Consider the following 18212-nt stretch of genomic DNA (forward strand, 5'->3'; position numbering starts at 1 on the left):
GGACTACAAGAGACTGAACTGTATCTGCCTCTATTTCCAACAGACTCACGTTCAACTTTCGCTCACGAAAATAGCCGGGAAAATTTTATTAGTCCTTTTTTTAAAAAAAGTTAATATAAAATTATAGCAAAAAAAAAAAAAAAGGAACCTGAACTTTAGTAACACAGCTGGAACAATCCGCAGCGGCGGCAGGAGCGGCGGGAGAAGAGATTTAATTTAGTTGATTTTCTGTGGTTGTTGGTTGTTCGCTAGTCTCACGGTGATGGAAGCTGCACATTTTTTCGAAGGGACCGAGAAACTGCTGGAGGTCTGGTTTTCCAGACAGCAGTCCGACGCAAGCCAGGGATCTGGGGATCTTCGTACCATCCCAAGGTGGGTGCCGGGGCCGGAGGGTGGCTCGCCGCCGCCTGCGAGGCACGAGTCGGGGCCTCAGGTGGGGCCCGGTCGGCGGGCGGGAACTGGCTTCTCCCGCCGCCGTTGCGGGGCCTCCTGCGCCTGGGGGAGGGGAGGAGGCCGGCGCGGCCGCGTGCTCAGGTAACGTCCCCGGCGGACAGCGGGGCCGGGCGCACGGGCCCCGGCGCGGGGCGCGCGGCCCTCCGGCAGGTGTGGCTCGGTCCGGCGTGCCCGTGCGGGTGAGGGGCGGGCGGAGCACGAGCTGGGCGGGCCCCGGGGCGACGAGCAGGCCTCCCGCCGTGGGGTGGGCGGCCGCGCGTGGCCCTCGCTCGGGCGGCGGGATTGGGCGGGAGCGGCCGTGTCGCAGTGGCGGGCCCCGCCGACGTGCCCTGCAGCAGAGCGCCTCGGGACCCTCCGCGGGCTTTGCCCCGGAGGCTCCTGACCTTGGGCTGTGTGTAACCTGTTACGGAGGCGAGGTCCGGGAGAACCCGGCGGAGGGTTTGCCTGCTTTCCCCTCAGCCGGTCAGCCCGGAGACCTATTTTATTTAATGCCTTAAGCTGGAGCAAAGGAAACCTGGGGCCTCCCGCACACGCCCGGGCGATCACACGCGACACGGGACGCGGTGCGGAGAGCTGTTGGTGACCTCGCGGTGAGAATCGAGCATAGAAGCGCGGGTGACACTGAGGATGCATAGACCCGGCGGCGGTGACACCGGGCGCCAGGCCGGTACGCGGGCTCCGCCGGGCTCCGAGGCGCACTAATGCGACTAGAGTGGCGGAGGAACCGGCGTGGTCCGGTTCATTGAGAGGCGGACCAATGAGCTCCTGGGCTCCTCGGGAGCCTGGCCCCAGGGTGTGGACCAATGGGCGTTTTCGGAATGTTGGGCTGCGCGGTGCAACCGTCCTCTGACAAAAAGCGAGAAGAGAATCCCGGCGGCCACGTGCTGCCGAGACTTTAAGGCACACTGGGAAACGCAGTTCCTACTAGTTGTTGCAAACGTTTCCATTGTAGGGGAAAAAAAAATGTAACCGAAGTGCTAAGGTCTCAGTTTTCGATCCTCGTGTGAAGCGTGTGCCATTTGCAGTTGCAAAACACTTCTCAGTTTTCTCATAGCAAGCCTAGAGACCCTTACTCTTTTACAAATGGAAAGCTGATTGTGATGGGCTTCTCGAAAAGCCAGTGCCTTCAGGATTACTTCGTAGAAAGTCTTGGTACAAACTGAAAGAGGAGTGCGATAGGATATTACAACATCTTTGATAAAGGGAAGATTATCGTTCTCAACTTAGTTGGAAATGCCCGAGTGGGATTCTAGAAATGACTCAGGTTAAGAGCACTGGATGGTCCAGGGGACCCCATTTAATTCCCAGCACCCACATAGCAGCTTTACAACCATCTGTTACTCCGATTCCGGGGAATCTGACCCCCTCTTCTGACTCCTGAGTGCACTGCACACCTGTGGGGCACATACATGTAGGCAAAACACCTAAAGTAATTTTTTTTAAAGTAATATGTGTTAATGCCAACGTATATTAACACTTGATTAAAGTGGCTCCAGAGTAGTGGAAGGATTTTTTTTTTCCTCTCGAGACAGGATTTCTCCTGTAGCCCAGGCTGTCCTGGAACTCACTCTGTAGACCAGGCTGGCCTCGAACTCAGAAATCCGCCTGCCTCTGCCTCCCAAGTGCTGGGATTAAAGGCGTGCGCCACCACTGCCGGGCGGGCTTTTTTAAAGGTAGGCTACTTTATTTTATTTTTTTTTCCCTACACAGGATTTCTTTCTGTAGCCCTGGCTGACCTGATCCACCTGCCTCTGCCACCGATCTGTGCTTTGTTTAAATATTTGAAAACCATCTTTGCTTCGTGTGTGTGTGTGAGTGTGTAACCAGAAACTGATTTTTTTTTCCTGTTTCAATGTGACTGCTATATATCAAGTAGTTGAATTCAATGCTTTTTCAGTGACCAATCCAGCTGAGGGGGCACTGGTTCTGAGGTTTTAAAGAACTGCCTGAGAAACAGCGGGTGGATAAATCACCTAGTTAGTGGGTAGCAGAGAGGTTTGTAGGAGACCTGCGTCTTTTCTGAAATGGAAAGGATAACCATGGGTTAATAAATAGGATGAAATAAACTTATATTTACAGTAGTTTAAGGTATTGACAGTTTTTTATTCTATTCCTTTTTGTGCCAAGGTTGAGGAAGAAAACCATAATAAAAAATGCTAGCTGAGTGTTAAAGCTGTCAAGAAGCAATTTTATGTAGTTAAACAAGCTTTCAGGGTTTTGGTGTTTTGAGACAGTTTTTCTATGTAGCATTGTCTGGCCCGGAAATCACTATGTAGACCAGGTTGGTCTTGGAACTCATTAACTTTGTTGTATTGTGTAATATTTGAAAATCATTGAAGAAGTCCTTCCATGTCATTGCTGAGAATACTGCCGTCAGTAACTACAGAAATGTGAGCAGACTAAAAGCTGGAGTTCAGACAGGTGGGCAGTTAGAGAAGCTGTGTTTGAAACATTGAACACAGTCCTACAGAAAGAGTCAGAGGGTAACTAGAAATGGGAGTGCTTTTCACATCTTCACAAGAAGCAGGGGAGTGCCTTAAACACAGTTACCAGGCCTGATAGTTTTAACATCTAATTAATTGGTTAAAACAACTTGAATTTTAATGGCAGTTTTGTGATAGCCCCCAAACTGTAGACCTACTAAAGAGGGAGGTTGTTAGGAGTCGGTGGCACACACATCCTGGCACTGGGCAGGCAGAGGCTATGCTGCTCTACAAGTGAGTTTCAAGCCAGTCAGGTGCTACATAGTGAGATCCTGAACCAAAAAATTAAATAAAAAACAAGTGGGTAGTTGTATAACCATATAACAGAATGCTACCCAGCAATAATTGACCCACTGTTCTGTGAGCCCCCCCCAACACACACACACACACACACACACACACACGAAGACTAATGTAAAGAAGCCTGACAAGCATACGTGCTGTAAGATTTCATGTCTGTGGAACTGGGAAATGCAGGCTAATCTGACAAGACTGGGCCGTCTGGATTAGAGGCCTTCTAAAGGGAGAGTGGATTATAAGGGAGCACGAAGGGCCTCTTACGAATGCAGTGCTGCGAGTTATGTGTGGCCAAGCTCTTAATCCCCGCATTGGCGAGGCAGAAGCCTTGTCTGCATAAGCAAGATCCAGGCTGAGGCTGTGGGAGCACTAGAGCACCATGCAGATTCACATTTGGGGCCGAGTTGTAAGTCTGGCAAGAACCAGGGGTGAAGGTGCTTGATGAACAAGCCTAGAAAGCTGAGTTTCATCCCCAAAATAAGCCCCCATAAAGCTGGGAAAACGCCTCCCAAGAGTTGTCATGTGACCTCCACAAGTGCATCTTGGTGGCTCGCCCTTTGACCCTGGAGCTCAGAGGCAGTGGAGCTCAATGACTTGAAACTTGCCTGGTCTACAGAGCCAAAAGAATTCCATCTTGTGTCTATTTGGAGGTGCTCTTGTACAAAATAACTTGGACTTTGGATTCACTTTCTTTCATTTAGTTTAGGTTTTGAGGTGGTAGCCAGTCTCCTGAGATTTCAGGCTTGTCCCCCTGAGTGCTAGTGGTTGGTACTCACCTGTAATCCCAACAGGAGACCAAGTCAATAGGATTTCAGGGGCTTTATGGTTAGTCTAGGCAAGAGCAAGACCCTGTCTCAAACCTAGGGCTGGGGAGGTAGGCCACCGTTGGTCAAGTGCTGGGACTTGAACTGGATCCCTTGAACACTGAGCAGAACCCTTGTGACATTTTAAGTTTGTACGCGTAACCCTGGCAGGGACAGGTAATGAGATGGGCTGGTTAATGAGCCCTGTTGGAAGGGAGCTGCACACGCTCCTCAGTTGTCAGCGGCTGTTGCAAGCATACCAGTGTGCACACATTCTTTGTTTGTTATGCCCTATTTTAAATATCTTTGCTAATCTCAGAGTTTGGAAGGTGTTTTCTCCTGAAAGTTTTACATTTTATATTTAGATATGGAATTAGATAAATGATTTTTGTGTGTGGCATTGGGGACTAGAAATGGGCCCGTCTTTCTAAGCCAAGACAAAGTTCAAAAAATACTGAAATTAGCCTGTGAGAGTACTTCTCCCCTCTGAGTAGAGTGTTGGTTATATATACTTCATCTTAGGACATAACCTAAGCACATTTGGGAGATTTCTTCTCAAGGGAAAGGAGCACATGAGGCTTTGATTGCTGTATTGTTTTGTTATTATTTGAGGGTATGCACTTGAATTTGTGTTGTAGAGATCAGGAGAGGATATCCGATCCCATGGAACTGGAGTTGCAGGCAGGTATGAGCTGCCTGATGTGGGTGTTAAGGCCTGAGTTCCATTTATTTATTTAGAGGCAGGATCTTTCTACATAGTCCTGGTTGTCTGTCCTGGAGCTCTGATTTATATAGATAAACCAGGTTGGCCTTTGAGGTCTTGCTTCTGTTTCCTGAATGCCAGGACTAAGGGTGGGTGCCACCAGGTCCAACTCTTTTTTTTTGTTTGTTTGTTTGTTTTTGTTTTTCGAGTCAGGGTTTCTCTGTGTAGCCCTGGCTGTCCTGGAACTCACTCTGTAGACCAGGCTGGCCTCGAACTCAGAAATGCACCTGCCTCTGCCTCCCAAGTGCTGGGATTAAAGGCGTGTGCTACCACTGCCCAGACTTTTTTTTTTTTTTTTTCAGCCAACCCCTTTAATAAAGGAAAATCTCGGTTGATGCAGCTTGGTGCTAAAGGGATGAGTGGTGTGTGTTGGGGGCTTTAGAGTCCACTTAACCTCGTGGGATAGGTTTGAAGTTGGCATTAAAAGAAGCATAGTTTCTTAGGGTTAGATGTCATCACAGGGAGCCAGACACAAGTGGATGTCCAGTTGGGGGGGCCAGCTGGTCTATAGACCAACTCTTAGGGCTACACAGTGAAAACCTGTTCCCCCCCCCAAAAAAAATGTTTCTAATTATAAGATCTTTTTGCTTTACAGTTCATGAGACTGATCTATTCTTAGGAGTGAGGTGAAGTTAGGTGGGAAATTCCAGCGGCAATAAAGACGATAAATGCATTATTTGAAAAACATTAGACGTTAAATTGATGGTAGAAATAACATGTAGAATTGGTAGATATTCTTAGCCTGCTTTAGGAACGTTATAAGCAAAATAAAAATTTGAGTTTTGTTGTTGTTAAAGATCATACATGAGGCATGACACTTTCTGAACTGGTTGATTTGACGACTGTTGCACAGTGTTGGAGTTACAGTGTATTGCCAGCAAACCTTGTGAGTTTCCCACCGCAGCTGTTTTGTTGGGCATATTGCACATATGCAAGTGTGTTGCAGCTTCCTGTGGGGCAGAGGGCAGCTAACAGAACTCAGTTCTTTCCATCTTTTTTTCTTCTTTGGTTCTGGGGGTCAAACTCGGGTGCTATAATCAACACTGCGTCATCTTGTAGACCCCAAATTACCTTTCTTTAAGAAGCATACACGGAGCATACTAGCAGCAATAGAGAAAATAGTACAGATAAACTGGGGACAAGTTTGGTTTAGCTGCTTGTGTGCATGCATACAGGTGCCCTTGGAGGCCAGAAGAGAACATCGGATGTCCTGGAAGCAGCCATGATACTATCCGTCCAGTTACTTTTGACTCAAGAACTACCTTGAGTTATGGTTAGGTGATCTGAGTATAATGACTCTCGGAAACAGACCTTAGTCAGGCTTTGTGCTCACTAATTTGGTAGCTTCAGTTGACTTTTAAACAGTGAGTAAGTAAACTGATTAAAGTCTGTGGACAGCTCCAGCTCAGCTGGATCAGGCAGTCCGTGTGCTGTCATTACCAACCTTTCAGGTGAGTGGGGTGTAGCCCTAGTCTTGTGTCTGGTTTCATCCTGTCTGCCTCCTAGTACTGTTCTGATTTATTTCTTCTTGTGTAGGCTTTGTATGAATGTCTGGCTTACTTACTTGTGCAATATAAAGATGATAGAGACCCGTGATGTGGTAGAGCAAGGAAGAAAGGTCTGGATGTGTACAGTGTGTGCTTGATGTTTGCAGATGTGCTCAGTCAGTCCCTCGGCCCCAACAACCTTTAACGTGTTTGTTTCATGTATGAGTGTTCTGCCTGCATACATATATTTGTGTACCACTGAAACTGGAATTCCAGTTAATAGGTTTCAATGTGGGAAATGGGGATCAAACCCAGGTCCTTTTGTACCTTTTTAGCAATGTGGACTTAGGTGAAATGGTAAGAGTATTTGACTGCGCAATGCTAACGTGTCCTTGGTTCATGTATTTGTAGCATTTGGTGGGATTTTCTTTTTCTAAGCTGCTAAAAGTTCTGGGATACAGTGTTCTTCTAAACCTTAGGAGGGGGTGTTGTGCTTTCTATGTGGTTTTCTATAATTGCTGCTCATTTCTACTCTGGGGTGGGTACTGAGTATCATCTTGAGGTTGGTGCTGGCCTGTAGCTAGCTGCCTTAGCCTCTCCAGTGCTGGGTTATAAGCATGTTCACAGGCGCTAAGTACAGTGCCTGGCTTTGCCTGTACTGTCCAGTCCTAAGAGACAACTTTATTGTTTCCTCTATCTTAGCAACCCAGCAGCTTCTTCTCAAGTGACAGTGATGCTCAACATGGTCAGCATTTCTTTCTGTCGTGGAATGAAGGGAAGCAGGTGCTTACAATCAGGTCAAACAGTTGACTCACCAACTAAATGATTGTGAAGGCTCACTCACTTATGGCCAGAAGCTCAAAAAGAAAAGACCCATACATCTAAAGGCAGTGCTGTGCGTGTGGGCACAGCATGATGATGCATGACTCAATCCCAGCACTTGGGAGGCAGAGACAAGTGAAGTGAAGGACATCCAAGGCTACATGAGAGAGACACTGTCTCAAACAAACAAAAACCAAGGATTGAAACAGTTGACTAACAGTTGACTATCCAGCACATTTCTGTAGACTGCATGTGTGTGTGTGTGTGTGTGTGTGTGTGTGTGTGTGTGTGTGTGTGTGTGTGTGTGTGAAGCCTTATTAGAACCTACAGTGGTCTGTTAATGTATAACGGCTATGGTTATTTTTGTCTGTTAATAGCAAAACTGAGCCGGGCAGTGGTGGCGCACGCCTTTAATCCCAGCACTTGGGAGGCAGAGGCAGGCGGATTTCTGAGTTCAAGGCCAGCCTGGTCTACAGAGTGAGTTTCAGGACAGCCAGGGCTATGCAGAGAAACCCTGTCTCGAAAAACCATAAAAGCAAAACTGAGTAGTTTAAGAACAGATTTATCTGCCTTGGAACAATGAGTCTAGCATTAGCTGAGGCAGACTTATGGGAAAGCTTTATTGCTGATGTTGATAATAAAGGGAGAGATTGCCTGCCTGTAGTAACTGGTCTTGATATTACAGATGTTAAACATAGCATTGAAATTAAGATCACATGCTAGTTTAGTGGTTGGGTCAGTGGTTTGTTTTTTTTGTTTGGTTTTTCGAGACAGGGTTTGTCTGTGTAGCCCTGGCTGTCCTGGAACTCACTCTGTAGACCAGGCTAGCCTCGAACTCTCGAACTTAGAAATCCGCCTGCCTCTGCCTCTCAAGTGCTGGGATTAAAGGCGTGCGCCAGCACCGCCCGGCTGGGTCAGTGTTTTTTACTTGGGACAGTTGCTACTGAGGAGATACTTGGCAACATTTGGAGAGTTTTTTTATTAACATACTCTAAGGTGCTGCTTCTAGCATGTAAGTAGATAAGGCCAAGGATGTTTGTACCACGTGTGAAGGCCTCAGAACCCAACAAGGAAGTCTATGGGTTAGAAGTGACTGTTGGTTTGAGATGCTGAGAAGCCAGCTGGCGGTGGCAGCTCACAACCGTCTGTAGCTTCAGTTCCTAAGGATCTCATACCCTGTTTTGGCCACTGGGCACTACATGCATGTTGTGCATAGACACATGCAGAAAGAGGGAAATGGCCAGTGTGGTGGCACATTCTTCTTAAATCACAGTGCTCAGGAGTCGGAGATGGAGGCCAGCCTGTGTACATAATGCATACCCAGTGCAGTCCTGTCTCAAAAAACAAACAAACAAATGGAGTAAATGGTCTTAGTTACTGTGTCACATTCTCTGTTTAATACCTGTCTTAAGAGACTAGAAATATAACTTGGGGTAGAGTGCTTGCCTGTCATTTGGACCGGGGTTCAATCTCTAGCATATTGGGACAAAAGTTTTCTTGAAAAGGATAAAGTGTGATAGAAATAGCACTTTAATAATTGTATTTTTTGTTGGGTAACAGATCTGAGTGGGATGTCCTTTTGAAGGATGTGCAGTGCTCAATCATAAGTGTGACAAAGACTGACAAGCAGGAAGCTTATGTACTCAGGTAAGTGCCATGAAGTGTAATATTGAGTTGCCGTCCTGACCACAGCCTTCGTGAGATAACATGAGATACCACGTCCTTCTCACTGGAATCCTTGCTGCTTTTCTTCAGTTATAAGACTCTGGTGTGAAACCGGGCAGTGGTTGGCGCACGCCTTTAATTCCAGCACTTGGGAGGCAGAGGCAGGAGGATTTCTGAGTTCAGCCTGGTCTACAGAGTGAATTCCAGGACAGCCAGGGCTATACAGAGAAACCCTGTCTCGAAAAACAAAACAAAGAAAAACAAGAATCTGGTGTGAAATGTAACTTGTGTGTCTAGGTAGGTTTTTTGTTTTAAGCCCTGCCTAGCAGCTCTTTGCGATGGTTGCCTTGTTTCCCACATAGTGGCAGTATCTGTGGGATGAAAGAAAAAACTGTATCCAATATCCACCAGCTCTCACAGATCTCTGCCCCGATTTCTGATTTCTGGCAAGGTGTGAAGTTTTGCTCGATTATAATCAGGTTGCTGTATTAGTATGCAAAAGCCATTATTAGCCTTTTAAAGTTAGGTGTGACGTCAGTTTAATCAATAAATACTTTGAGTGGGATAAATACTGTGGCCTTTAAGCCTTGTGTTAACTAATATAATATACACAGTGTCATTTTAAACTAAGTCTGTTTGGCATAGGCAGATGTTTACCAAAATGCTAACTTGTGAACTATGCCAAGTAGATATAATATGTAAAAACATTTATATCCTTATGAATCTTTATCTACTTAAACATGTGAACAACTCAAAATGAGGTAAAGTAAATAGCTGTGGACACACAACTATACCAGCTATACTTGGTTAGGCTCTGTGTGGTATACAGACATAAGAATGAACATTGTACAAAACTGAATGCTATTCACTCTGAAGAAAAATTAGAAGCTAGCCAGTAGCCGTGTACAGATGTGTGTAGAAGAGAAGGAGAGGCTGTATATTAGGGGATGTGAGGAAGGCAGGAATGCATGTTACAGCTATAAGCTGTGATAGGATGTAAAGCCAGTTGTTCTTGTAATCATGTTGTAGTTTGGTTTTGGTGGATAAATACATAAAATACATTCAACAGTGATATGCAAGCTATTGATACACTAATAGATGACTTGTGTTCTCAGCAACACCGATGTCACCTGTGATGATGTTGTGACTTTCTGTTGCAGTGAGAGTAGCATGTTTGTCTCCAAGAGACGTTTCATTTTGAAGACATGTGGTACCACCCTCTTACTGAAAGCACTGGTCCCCCTGTTGAAGCTTGCTCGGGATTACAGTGGGTTTGACTCAATCCAAGTAAGTGCTCAGATTGTAAAACTGCGTGCCTTCTGCTCTGTTCTGCTTGCATTTTAATGTTTTACCTCAAAGAATGGAATGTCACTAACATCTCAGAATTGGGTTTTTTTGCACCTGTGGTTGAGGTTGAAGCCAAGGCTTTACAGGTGCTAGTCAAATGCTCTGTCACTGAGCTGCTTCCTGCCACGTCGGGGGCTTTGCCTTTTTTGTTTGGCAGTACAGGATGTCGTACACTAGGCTGGCTTCCAACTCAGGCCTCCTGCCTTTCCTTGCAGGGCTGTGCATGTTACCACACGCAGCCTGCTCTGTGGGATGGGAAGTAGAGGGGTCTGGCTGTGGAGCCATGGTTCTTCTTGCTTTAGCTTCCCTAGTGCTGAGACTGGAGCTGTGACCACCGTGCCCACACTGGGGTAGTTTGGTGATGAATTACTCCCATCCCTGTGAGACATGTTGTAAAACATAGGCACTTTGTGTTGTTGGCTATTATAGGAAAACACTTGCCGTGCAATCTTGACATCTTGTTTTATCCCCAGAACCCACAAAAGGTGGAGAGAAGTGACTCCAAATTAGTCCTCTGACCTACACATGCTTGCACAATATATTTATCTATGTTATCCATAGTTTTACTTAACATATAGAAACCACTACTTGAAGCTGGATTGGTGGCTGCACACTTGCAGTCCCAGGAACAGTCTGGTCTGCTGTCCCTGTCTGCGTGTGTGTTTGATTTGTGTATTATGTATCCGAGTGGTTTGCCTACACGTGTATGTGCCTAGTGCCCATGAGGACGGCATAGGGCAGCAGATTCTGGGTGCTGGGCTTAGAGTGGGCTTGAACCTCCATGTGAATATGGGAATCAAACTTGAATCTTAAAGATCTCTCTCTTTCTTTTTAAGAGCTTCTTTTATTCTCGTAAGAATTTCATGAAGCCTTCTCACCAAGGGTACCCACACCGGAATTTCCAGGAAGAAATCGAGTTTCTTAATGCAATTTTCCCAAGTAAGTGAACCTAGAATTTAATAATTGTCATTTAGAGATGTAGGTGTTTTGTATTTGTTGTAATTTCTGAGATGGGTTTTATGATAGCCCGTGCTGATCTGGGTCTGGCCTGGAACTCCAGGGATTGTTTACACTGTTTGATAGTGTGGGTTTTTGTTGTTTTGTTTTTCTGTTTTCTGCTTACCTGGATGTTACAAAGATTTCAGACATTTTAGTTGTGTGTGTAAAAAACAGTACAAATTGTATTGTGCACTTATAAAAACAGTGGACAGAGTGTTGTGGCAAGTGGGGCATGTGCTTGGCATGAGACTGAATAGACGGAAGGGACAGATGCTTGAGGTTAACCAGATAGTGGACCAGATAGTGAGGACTTGGTTTGAAAACAGTTGCTGGGGAGATAGTGCAAGTAGTTGTAAGTTACTTGCTACACAAGAACCCAAATTTGATCTCCAGTACCTACAATTAAAATACAAGCCAAGGCAGCTGGGTATGGATGTGGTGGGGGGGGTGCTGATGCTAGGGAGGCAGGGCTGGTGGGCCCCCCAGCTCATACCCTAGCCCAGCCTGTCCTGCAGACTCGGGTACAGGGAGCTCACAGAGAGTGTGAACACACACACCGTGCATGCATGAGGCCCTGAATTTGATCTCAACACTGAGAACTAAGACTTCAGACCCTTGCAGTAATGACATCAACCACTACGTGCTGCCAGAGGGCTGGGCATTTACTTGGTGCCGATTCCAACTTGGCTTACTGGCCAAGGAAACTCTTGAAACCATTTGGGAAGGATGTGTAAACCAGTTTGGAGAAGTGAAGTTCCACACCCTGTAGGGCTTTTAGGAAGGTGAGCGTGATTTCCTCAATCATTAGGGTCCAGCTACAACTTCACGAGCACCAGTGGCAGCCAAATCAAATGCCTCTAAGCAAAGGCGGGATGCCAGTGTCATTTAAGCACTTGTTGCCCTTGCAAAGGACCTAGGTTTGGTTCCTGGTGCCAACATTGTTATGTATCTGCCCTCTTCTGACCTGTGGGCACAAAACACCATGTGGTACCTGCAGACTCACACACATGCAAACATCTTAAGACAGCAAAGGAGATGTTTCCTGTTAGAAGTCACTCTAATTTCCCTTCACTGACATTTCTGCTAGGGGGCATATGATACTGTTTGTTGAATGACTGATAGTAAGTCATCCTGTTACGTGATTTGTGAAAGATTTCTTTCCTCACAGATGGAGCAGCATACTGTATGGGACGGATGAATTCTGACTGTTGGTATGTAGTTTTGATTTGGGTTTGGCTATTGGCCTATGGGGGGCAGTTTTAGGGGAGAAGGGTGTTTTAAGCTAGACCTAGTAACCCATGCTTGTTAATCCTAGCTGTTCTGGAGGCTGAGGTAGGAGGAACAAGGCCAGTAAAGTCAACTTAGTGCCATAAAATAGAAAGGGGAAAGGGTCGGGGGTGTATTCTGTGTACCCTGTGTACTTATTAGCATGTGTATGGCCCTAGGATTGTCCCATGATACTCGAAGTGTTTTTAAAGCAGAGTTGGAATTTTGTAATTTTGTTTTGGGAGGCAGAGTTTCATTGCTAGCCTTGAACTCCGCTTTGTAGACCAGGCTATCGCTGTCTTTGCCTGCCTCCTGAGAGACAGCATTAATTAAAGTGTACTACCATGGCCATTGTAAAGTTGTTCATAAGTTTTGTTTGTTTGATCATGATTCATCTCTGACCCGTACTTTTCCCTGATGCCCACCTTCTTAACCTGTCATTAAAAAAAAACAAAACAATTTTAGCCAGGCGGCGATGGTGCAAGCTTTAATCTTGTGCTGTACTTTGGAAGTAAGGGCAAATGGATCTCTTGAGTTTGAGATCAGCCTGGTCTGAGTGAGTTCTAGGACATCCATAGCTAGCTACACATTGAAACGCTGCCTAGAAATACATGCATGCATGCGCGCGCGCGCGCGCACACACACACACACACACACAAACACACACTTCGATTCATTGCCCTTACCTGTACTCCTGGGTGTTTGGCCGTACACTAGAGTTTCATCAACCTGCCTTGAACTCTTAAAGAAAACCGACTCTTGAGAAGGCATTAGTTGTCCCTGTCTTTTCTGTTAAGATTGGGGGCTCATGAAGCACCTGCTTCCCACTACAGGCTAATAGTTGACTGGCTTGGTCTTCTGCAGGCAACTACAGCTGCTTTGAGCATGAGCATTATGAAGAGGGGGCATGGGCTTTTTGGGTTTTGTTTGTTTTTGTTTTTTTCGAGACAGGGTTTCTCTGTGTAGCCCTGGCTGTCCTGGAACTCACTCTGTAGACCAGGCTGGCCTCAAACTCAGAAATCCACCTGCCTCTGCCTCCCAAGTGCTGGGATTAAAGGCGTGCGCCACCACTGCCCGGCTGTTTTGTTTTTTAAGACTGGGTTTCTCTGTGTAAACTGTCGACTCTAAAGTAAACCTGATTTACTTCTACATAGGTACTTGTATACTTTGGATTTCCCAGAGAGCCGAGTAATCAATCAGCCAGACCAAACCCTGGAAATTCTGATGAGTGAGCTTGACCCAGCAGTTATGGACCAGTTCTACATGAAAGACGGTGTTACTGCAAAGGATGTCACTCGTGAGAGTGGAATTCGTGACCTGATACCAGGTTCTGTCATTGACGCCACACTGTTCAATCCTTGTGGCTACTCGATGAATGGGATGAAATCGGATGTGAGCGACTATTAGTCGAAATGCTTTCATGTTTGTATCTTCTCCTTTCTGTTAATAACTTTTATTTAATCTTAACTTTCTGTTACTTTTCTCTAAGGGAACATATTGGACTATTCACATCACTCCAGAACCAGAATTTTCTTATGTTAGCTTTGAAACAAACCTAAGTCAGACCTCCTATGACGACCTGATCAGGAAAGTTGTGGAAGTCTTCAAGCCAGGAAAATTTGTGACCACCTTGTTTGTTAATCAGGTACCTTGACTAGTGTTTTGTTGTCTCTTTCTTTGGCTATCCAGGGTCTTGCACTTCCCAGCCCGACTAGTGTGGCTGCTAGGAGCAGTGGAACCTAAGGGAAGCGATGGCCTTGCCACACATGTTGTCACTAAGCCATATGCCACAGGGCCACTCCCTGTGGCTGCTAGACAGAGAAACCTAGCATATTTCTTAGGTGTTTAGTGGTCTTGTTCTGTGTAGCACCCTAGTAAGCTCCTCTTCTGCTGATGCTCCCTGTTGACAACCCTGCTTCCAGCCCATACGGAAAAAGTAAATGAATAAACTGCCACGGTTTAGGTTGGAGGTGGGGGGGCTCAGCAGTTAAGAGCACTCGGCCTTATCTCAGCCCCTATAGCAGGTGACTTTCAAATGCTACAACGACAAAGAATTGTGTGCCCATTTTGCGCAGTGGCATATACATACAAACACACAAATACTTTAAATATTACTCTCTTAAAATGCATAGTTTTAAGATAATCATCTATGGCATTACTGTTTTGTCTGAAAATATTCTAGGTGGTCAGAATACTAATGCTTGTTTCAATTTTTCCCCAGAGTTCTAAATGTCGCACAGTGCTTTCTTCACCCCAGAAAATTGACGGCTTTAAACGTCTTGATTGCCAGAGTGCTATGTTCAACGATTACAATTTTGTTTTTACCAGTTTTGCTAAGAAACAGCAACAACAGCAGAGTTGATTAGGAAAAATGAAGAAGAAAAAACGCAAAAAGAGAAGACACACAGGAGGTGGTGGCTGCTTTCTAGATGTTGATCCTGGGGGCCATGCTGACCATGACCACCACCTTGTAGTTGCAGAAAGCCCTAGGTGTAATGATAGTGTGATCATTTTGAAGTGTATGCATTATTATATCAAGGAGTTAGATATCTTGCATGAATGCTCTCTTCTGTGTTTAGGTGTTCTATGCCACTCTTGCTGTGGAACTGAAGTGCATGTAGAAAAGAACTTTGGCTGTATGAATCTTTACGACACTTGTGAAAATGACTCGATTTGGTTTATGCACAGCGTAATATTTCTGCAGGCATCGTCCAAAATCCCCCACAGACAAGGCTTTCGTCCCCATTAGATGCGGCCTCAGCTGACCGTCTGCGACTGTTCTATTAAATTGCTACCAGAGTTTTTACATCTGGTTACCTCCACTTTCTAGAGCATATTCTCTGCTAATGTGATTCAGAACCAATTTTTACTTCATACAGGTGTTTTATGCAATGGCAATTAAAGTTTTTCTTCCACACATTGAGTCTTTGTAAGAAAATGATTCCAGTTGCTTGTTTTGTGTTCTACTGTTTTAATAGTTGCTCCTGCATTTACAGTCCTATGTTTTTTTTTTTTTTACCACCCCTGATGAAGCAATACACTGTTACACTGTGGGCTTATTATAATCTTACACCCCAGATGAGTTTGGAAAATGGTCCCTTGCTTAATTTTTTTCCTAAGACATAATAAGAATGTGGCCTTCTTATTGGCATGAACTTTTGTGGAAGATAAATGACAAAACTGAATGTATCAAGTGAAAAGAATTCAGTCTCTGGGGTGATGAGCAAGGAGAACCCATTAAAAAAGAAAACTCCATGGAAATGACAGGCCGTGTAGTGCACTTTAGTTAGCTTTAATGGAGTGTCTACCATGCCTTCACTAACTTACTAAGCAGTGATGGGAATGTCCACTAAGTCAAAGCAGAAAGTTAATCCTAAACATTCTGACCTCAGTAAGTGCCGCCATTGCCACCAGTCTAAAGGAGATCTTGATTCAAAGGAGAGTCCGTGGTTTCTGTTGATTCTGACATCGCCTGTTCTCTGGTCTTCCTTTCACCATGGTGTTAAGATCAAATGAATGGCTGACCAGAGGGAGGGCTCTCCAGGCTACTTGGCCAGATAGTGAATGTATGAATGGATGAACAATATTCTGAATCTATTTAATGGCACTAGAAATGTGGGCATTTGCAAATGCTGTGGGGTTTAAACAGAAAAGAGCAAACTGGACTACGCTCTCTATTTATTGCCCTCCTACTGTTTTCTTGGTAGTTTCTGGACTGACACAGTGATGTTTTGTTCCTTCCGTATTTATAATGAAACACTTTTTTAGCGTTTCTAAATGTAGAATCTACTTGGTTTGAAATCAAGTGGTTGGAACACTGATTTTTTTTTTACTTTATACATGGTGTTGATTGAATGCTTCATTGGGGAAGCTTTCGGTCAGCTTTATCAGTCTTGATTCTGTAATGAGCACAGCACCTATTTTGAATTGCTATTTGGAGGACCAGTGCTTATTTAAGCTGGATTTTGTAACCCAGTAGGTTTTGGCTTGAGGTCTGTTTCCCCCATCTTATAAAATTAAGAATTCTAATGTTGAAAATTGCATAGGTTTGTGTGGAACAAAGCCTAGAGAAGAGACTGTAGGTGGACTAGTGATCTAGTGTAATTACAGGCGGGGAAGTTTTGGTGCCATAATTTCTCTTTGTTGGTGTTGGACTTTTAATCAGCTGAAATGTATTTCTGTACCACAATGTAAGCTTCAATAAAAGTTTGCTTAATTGTCTAGCAACATTCAGAAAGTTTTGTGTTTGGTGTCTACTTAACCAAAACCCAGAGAATTTAAAGCATTTGAAGGTGGAAGTGACAACCTTAAGCCATCAGCAGAGGCTTTGTGTGCAGTGTTGTATTGAAGTTTGGCAAGTACTCTACCTAGGTGTCTAGTAAGTGGAAAGTAGGCAGGCAAAAATACTATGATTTTTGTCGAGATGGGCTTATGTTAGAAGATACTTTGCTGATTTTCTGTTTAAGAAAAGGGTATGGGACTTAGAATTACTCTAGGCTTGAAGTAGCCTGAGGCAAGAGAGTCTCTTGAGCCCTATACCTGTGTATATGTACCACCTCCTAGAGAATAGACATCCTAGTTTTATCCTCTGGTAAAAATATGTGCTACTGATTTCTTTTCTGGCTCCCCACTGTCTTGCTGTAATGGAAGAGGTGCTACGGGCTCTGCTTACATCCTGTCCCTTCAGAGACTGTCCCATGAGTTGCTTGTGTTTCAGTTGTGTTCTGTACTTTCCTGACTTCTATCTCCTTTGATCAGTCAGAAAGTGTCTGCTGGTTCTTGTGTGATAAGTGATCGGAAGGCCGACCAATTGCTGTTAACTTTGACAAATCAAAATTCCCCAAAATGTACAGCTGTCTGGTTCTGGTGACATCAGCAACTTTGACCTGTACAGATTCTAAGTGGCCTTACATGAATATGTGCAAGTAGCTGGGACACGGTCTGAGCCTACACTCACTGCATTGAACAATGGAATGGTGACCGGGCTTGGTTAGTGAAGACCATGGCTGCCAAGGCTGACCTAAGTTAGAGGACCAGCTACCACAAACTTCCAACTCAACATGTTGGGAAGTGTAAGTGTGCAGTAATGCTGACCATAGGGCCAAGCCCAGATGCATAAAGAATAAAAGTGCCAAGTGTATAAAACTAAACTGCCCTTTGGCAGACAAGATTGCTGAAATGATATTGAAGAAAGTGAAAATGTAGACTTGAAAGGCACTGGGTGCTTGGTGAGTTAGCTGGGAGGCTGCATGGTCAACATGAGGCGACAGCAAACGGAATGTGCTCTGAACAGACAGAGAAACCAGCGTGTCAAAACAATTTTAAATTCTAGTCCTCTCTACAAAAAGCCCCTCGACACATCAAGAGGGATGATGTCAACACACACAGCACTGGCTGTTCTTCCACAGGACCCAGGTTTGATTTCCAGTACCTACAGCAGCTTGTAACTGTCTTAACTCCAGCTCCAGGAGATCAAAAGGCCAGTCTGGACTTCTCAAGTCTAGTCTCTCTAATGCAGAAAAAGCCTTTGCAAAGTGTAACCTGCCTGGCAACAGACTATGCAGTGGACCTATAGCAACATACTAAAGGGAACAGTACAGGGGTACCTGCTCTGTTCAGTCTTACAGGACACCAAGATGAGAGACCTACCAAAAACTCCCATCATAAGGCAGCAGCAGGGTAATCTGAGGTTGAAACTACCTTGGTCTCCATAGCGCCAGGACGACTACACAAGGTGACCTCACCTTTGATCTATGGAGGCAGAGGCAAGCAGATCCAAGTTCAAGGCCAGCCTGTTCTACAGAGCAAGTTCCAGGACAACCAAGAT

At 45.1% G+C, this 18212-nt stretch overlaps 1 protein-coding gene across 2 annotated transcripts; it reads left to right on the forward strand.

Moving 5' to 3' along the window:
- Positions 1 to 16622, forward strand: Amd1 (adenosylmethionine decarboxylase 1). 2 transcript variants are annotated; one of them, XM_028769056.1, is made up of 8 exons: positions 1 to 372; positions 8669 to 8755; positions 9934 to 10060; positions 10957 to 11059; positions 12288 to 12330; positions 13540 to 13777; positions 13875 to 14030; positions 14607 to 16622. In XM_028769056.1, exons 1-8 carry the CDS (start codon positions 263 to 265, stop codon positions 14745 to 14747), a joined length of 1005 nt encoding a protein of 334 aa, XP_028624889.1. In that variant the 5' UTR covers positions 1 to 262; the 3' UTR covers positions 14748 to 16622. The 2 variants fall into 2 exon arrangements, with proteins under 2 accessions (XP_028624889.1, XP_028624890.1); XM_028769057.1 differs by lacking the exon at positions 12288 to 12330 and having other exon boundaries at positions 10 to 372; positions 13566 to 13777.
- Positions 16623 to 18212: the final 1590 nt, after the last annotated feature.

Source organism: Grammomys surdaster, unplaced genomic scaffold (genome assembly GCF_004785775.1).
Source record: "Grammomys surdaster isolate TR1022 unplaced genomic scaffold, NIH_TR_1.0 190, whole genome shotgun sequence".
NCBI classification, from domain to species: Eukaryota; Metazoa; Chordata; class Mammalia; order Rodentia; family Muridae; genus Grammomys; species Grammomys surdaster.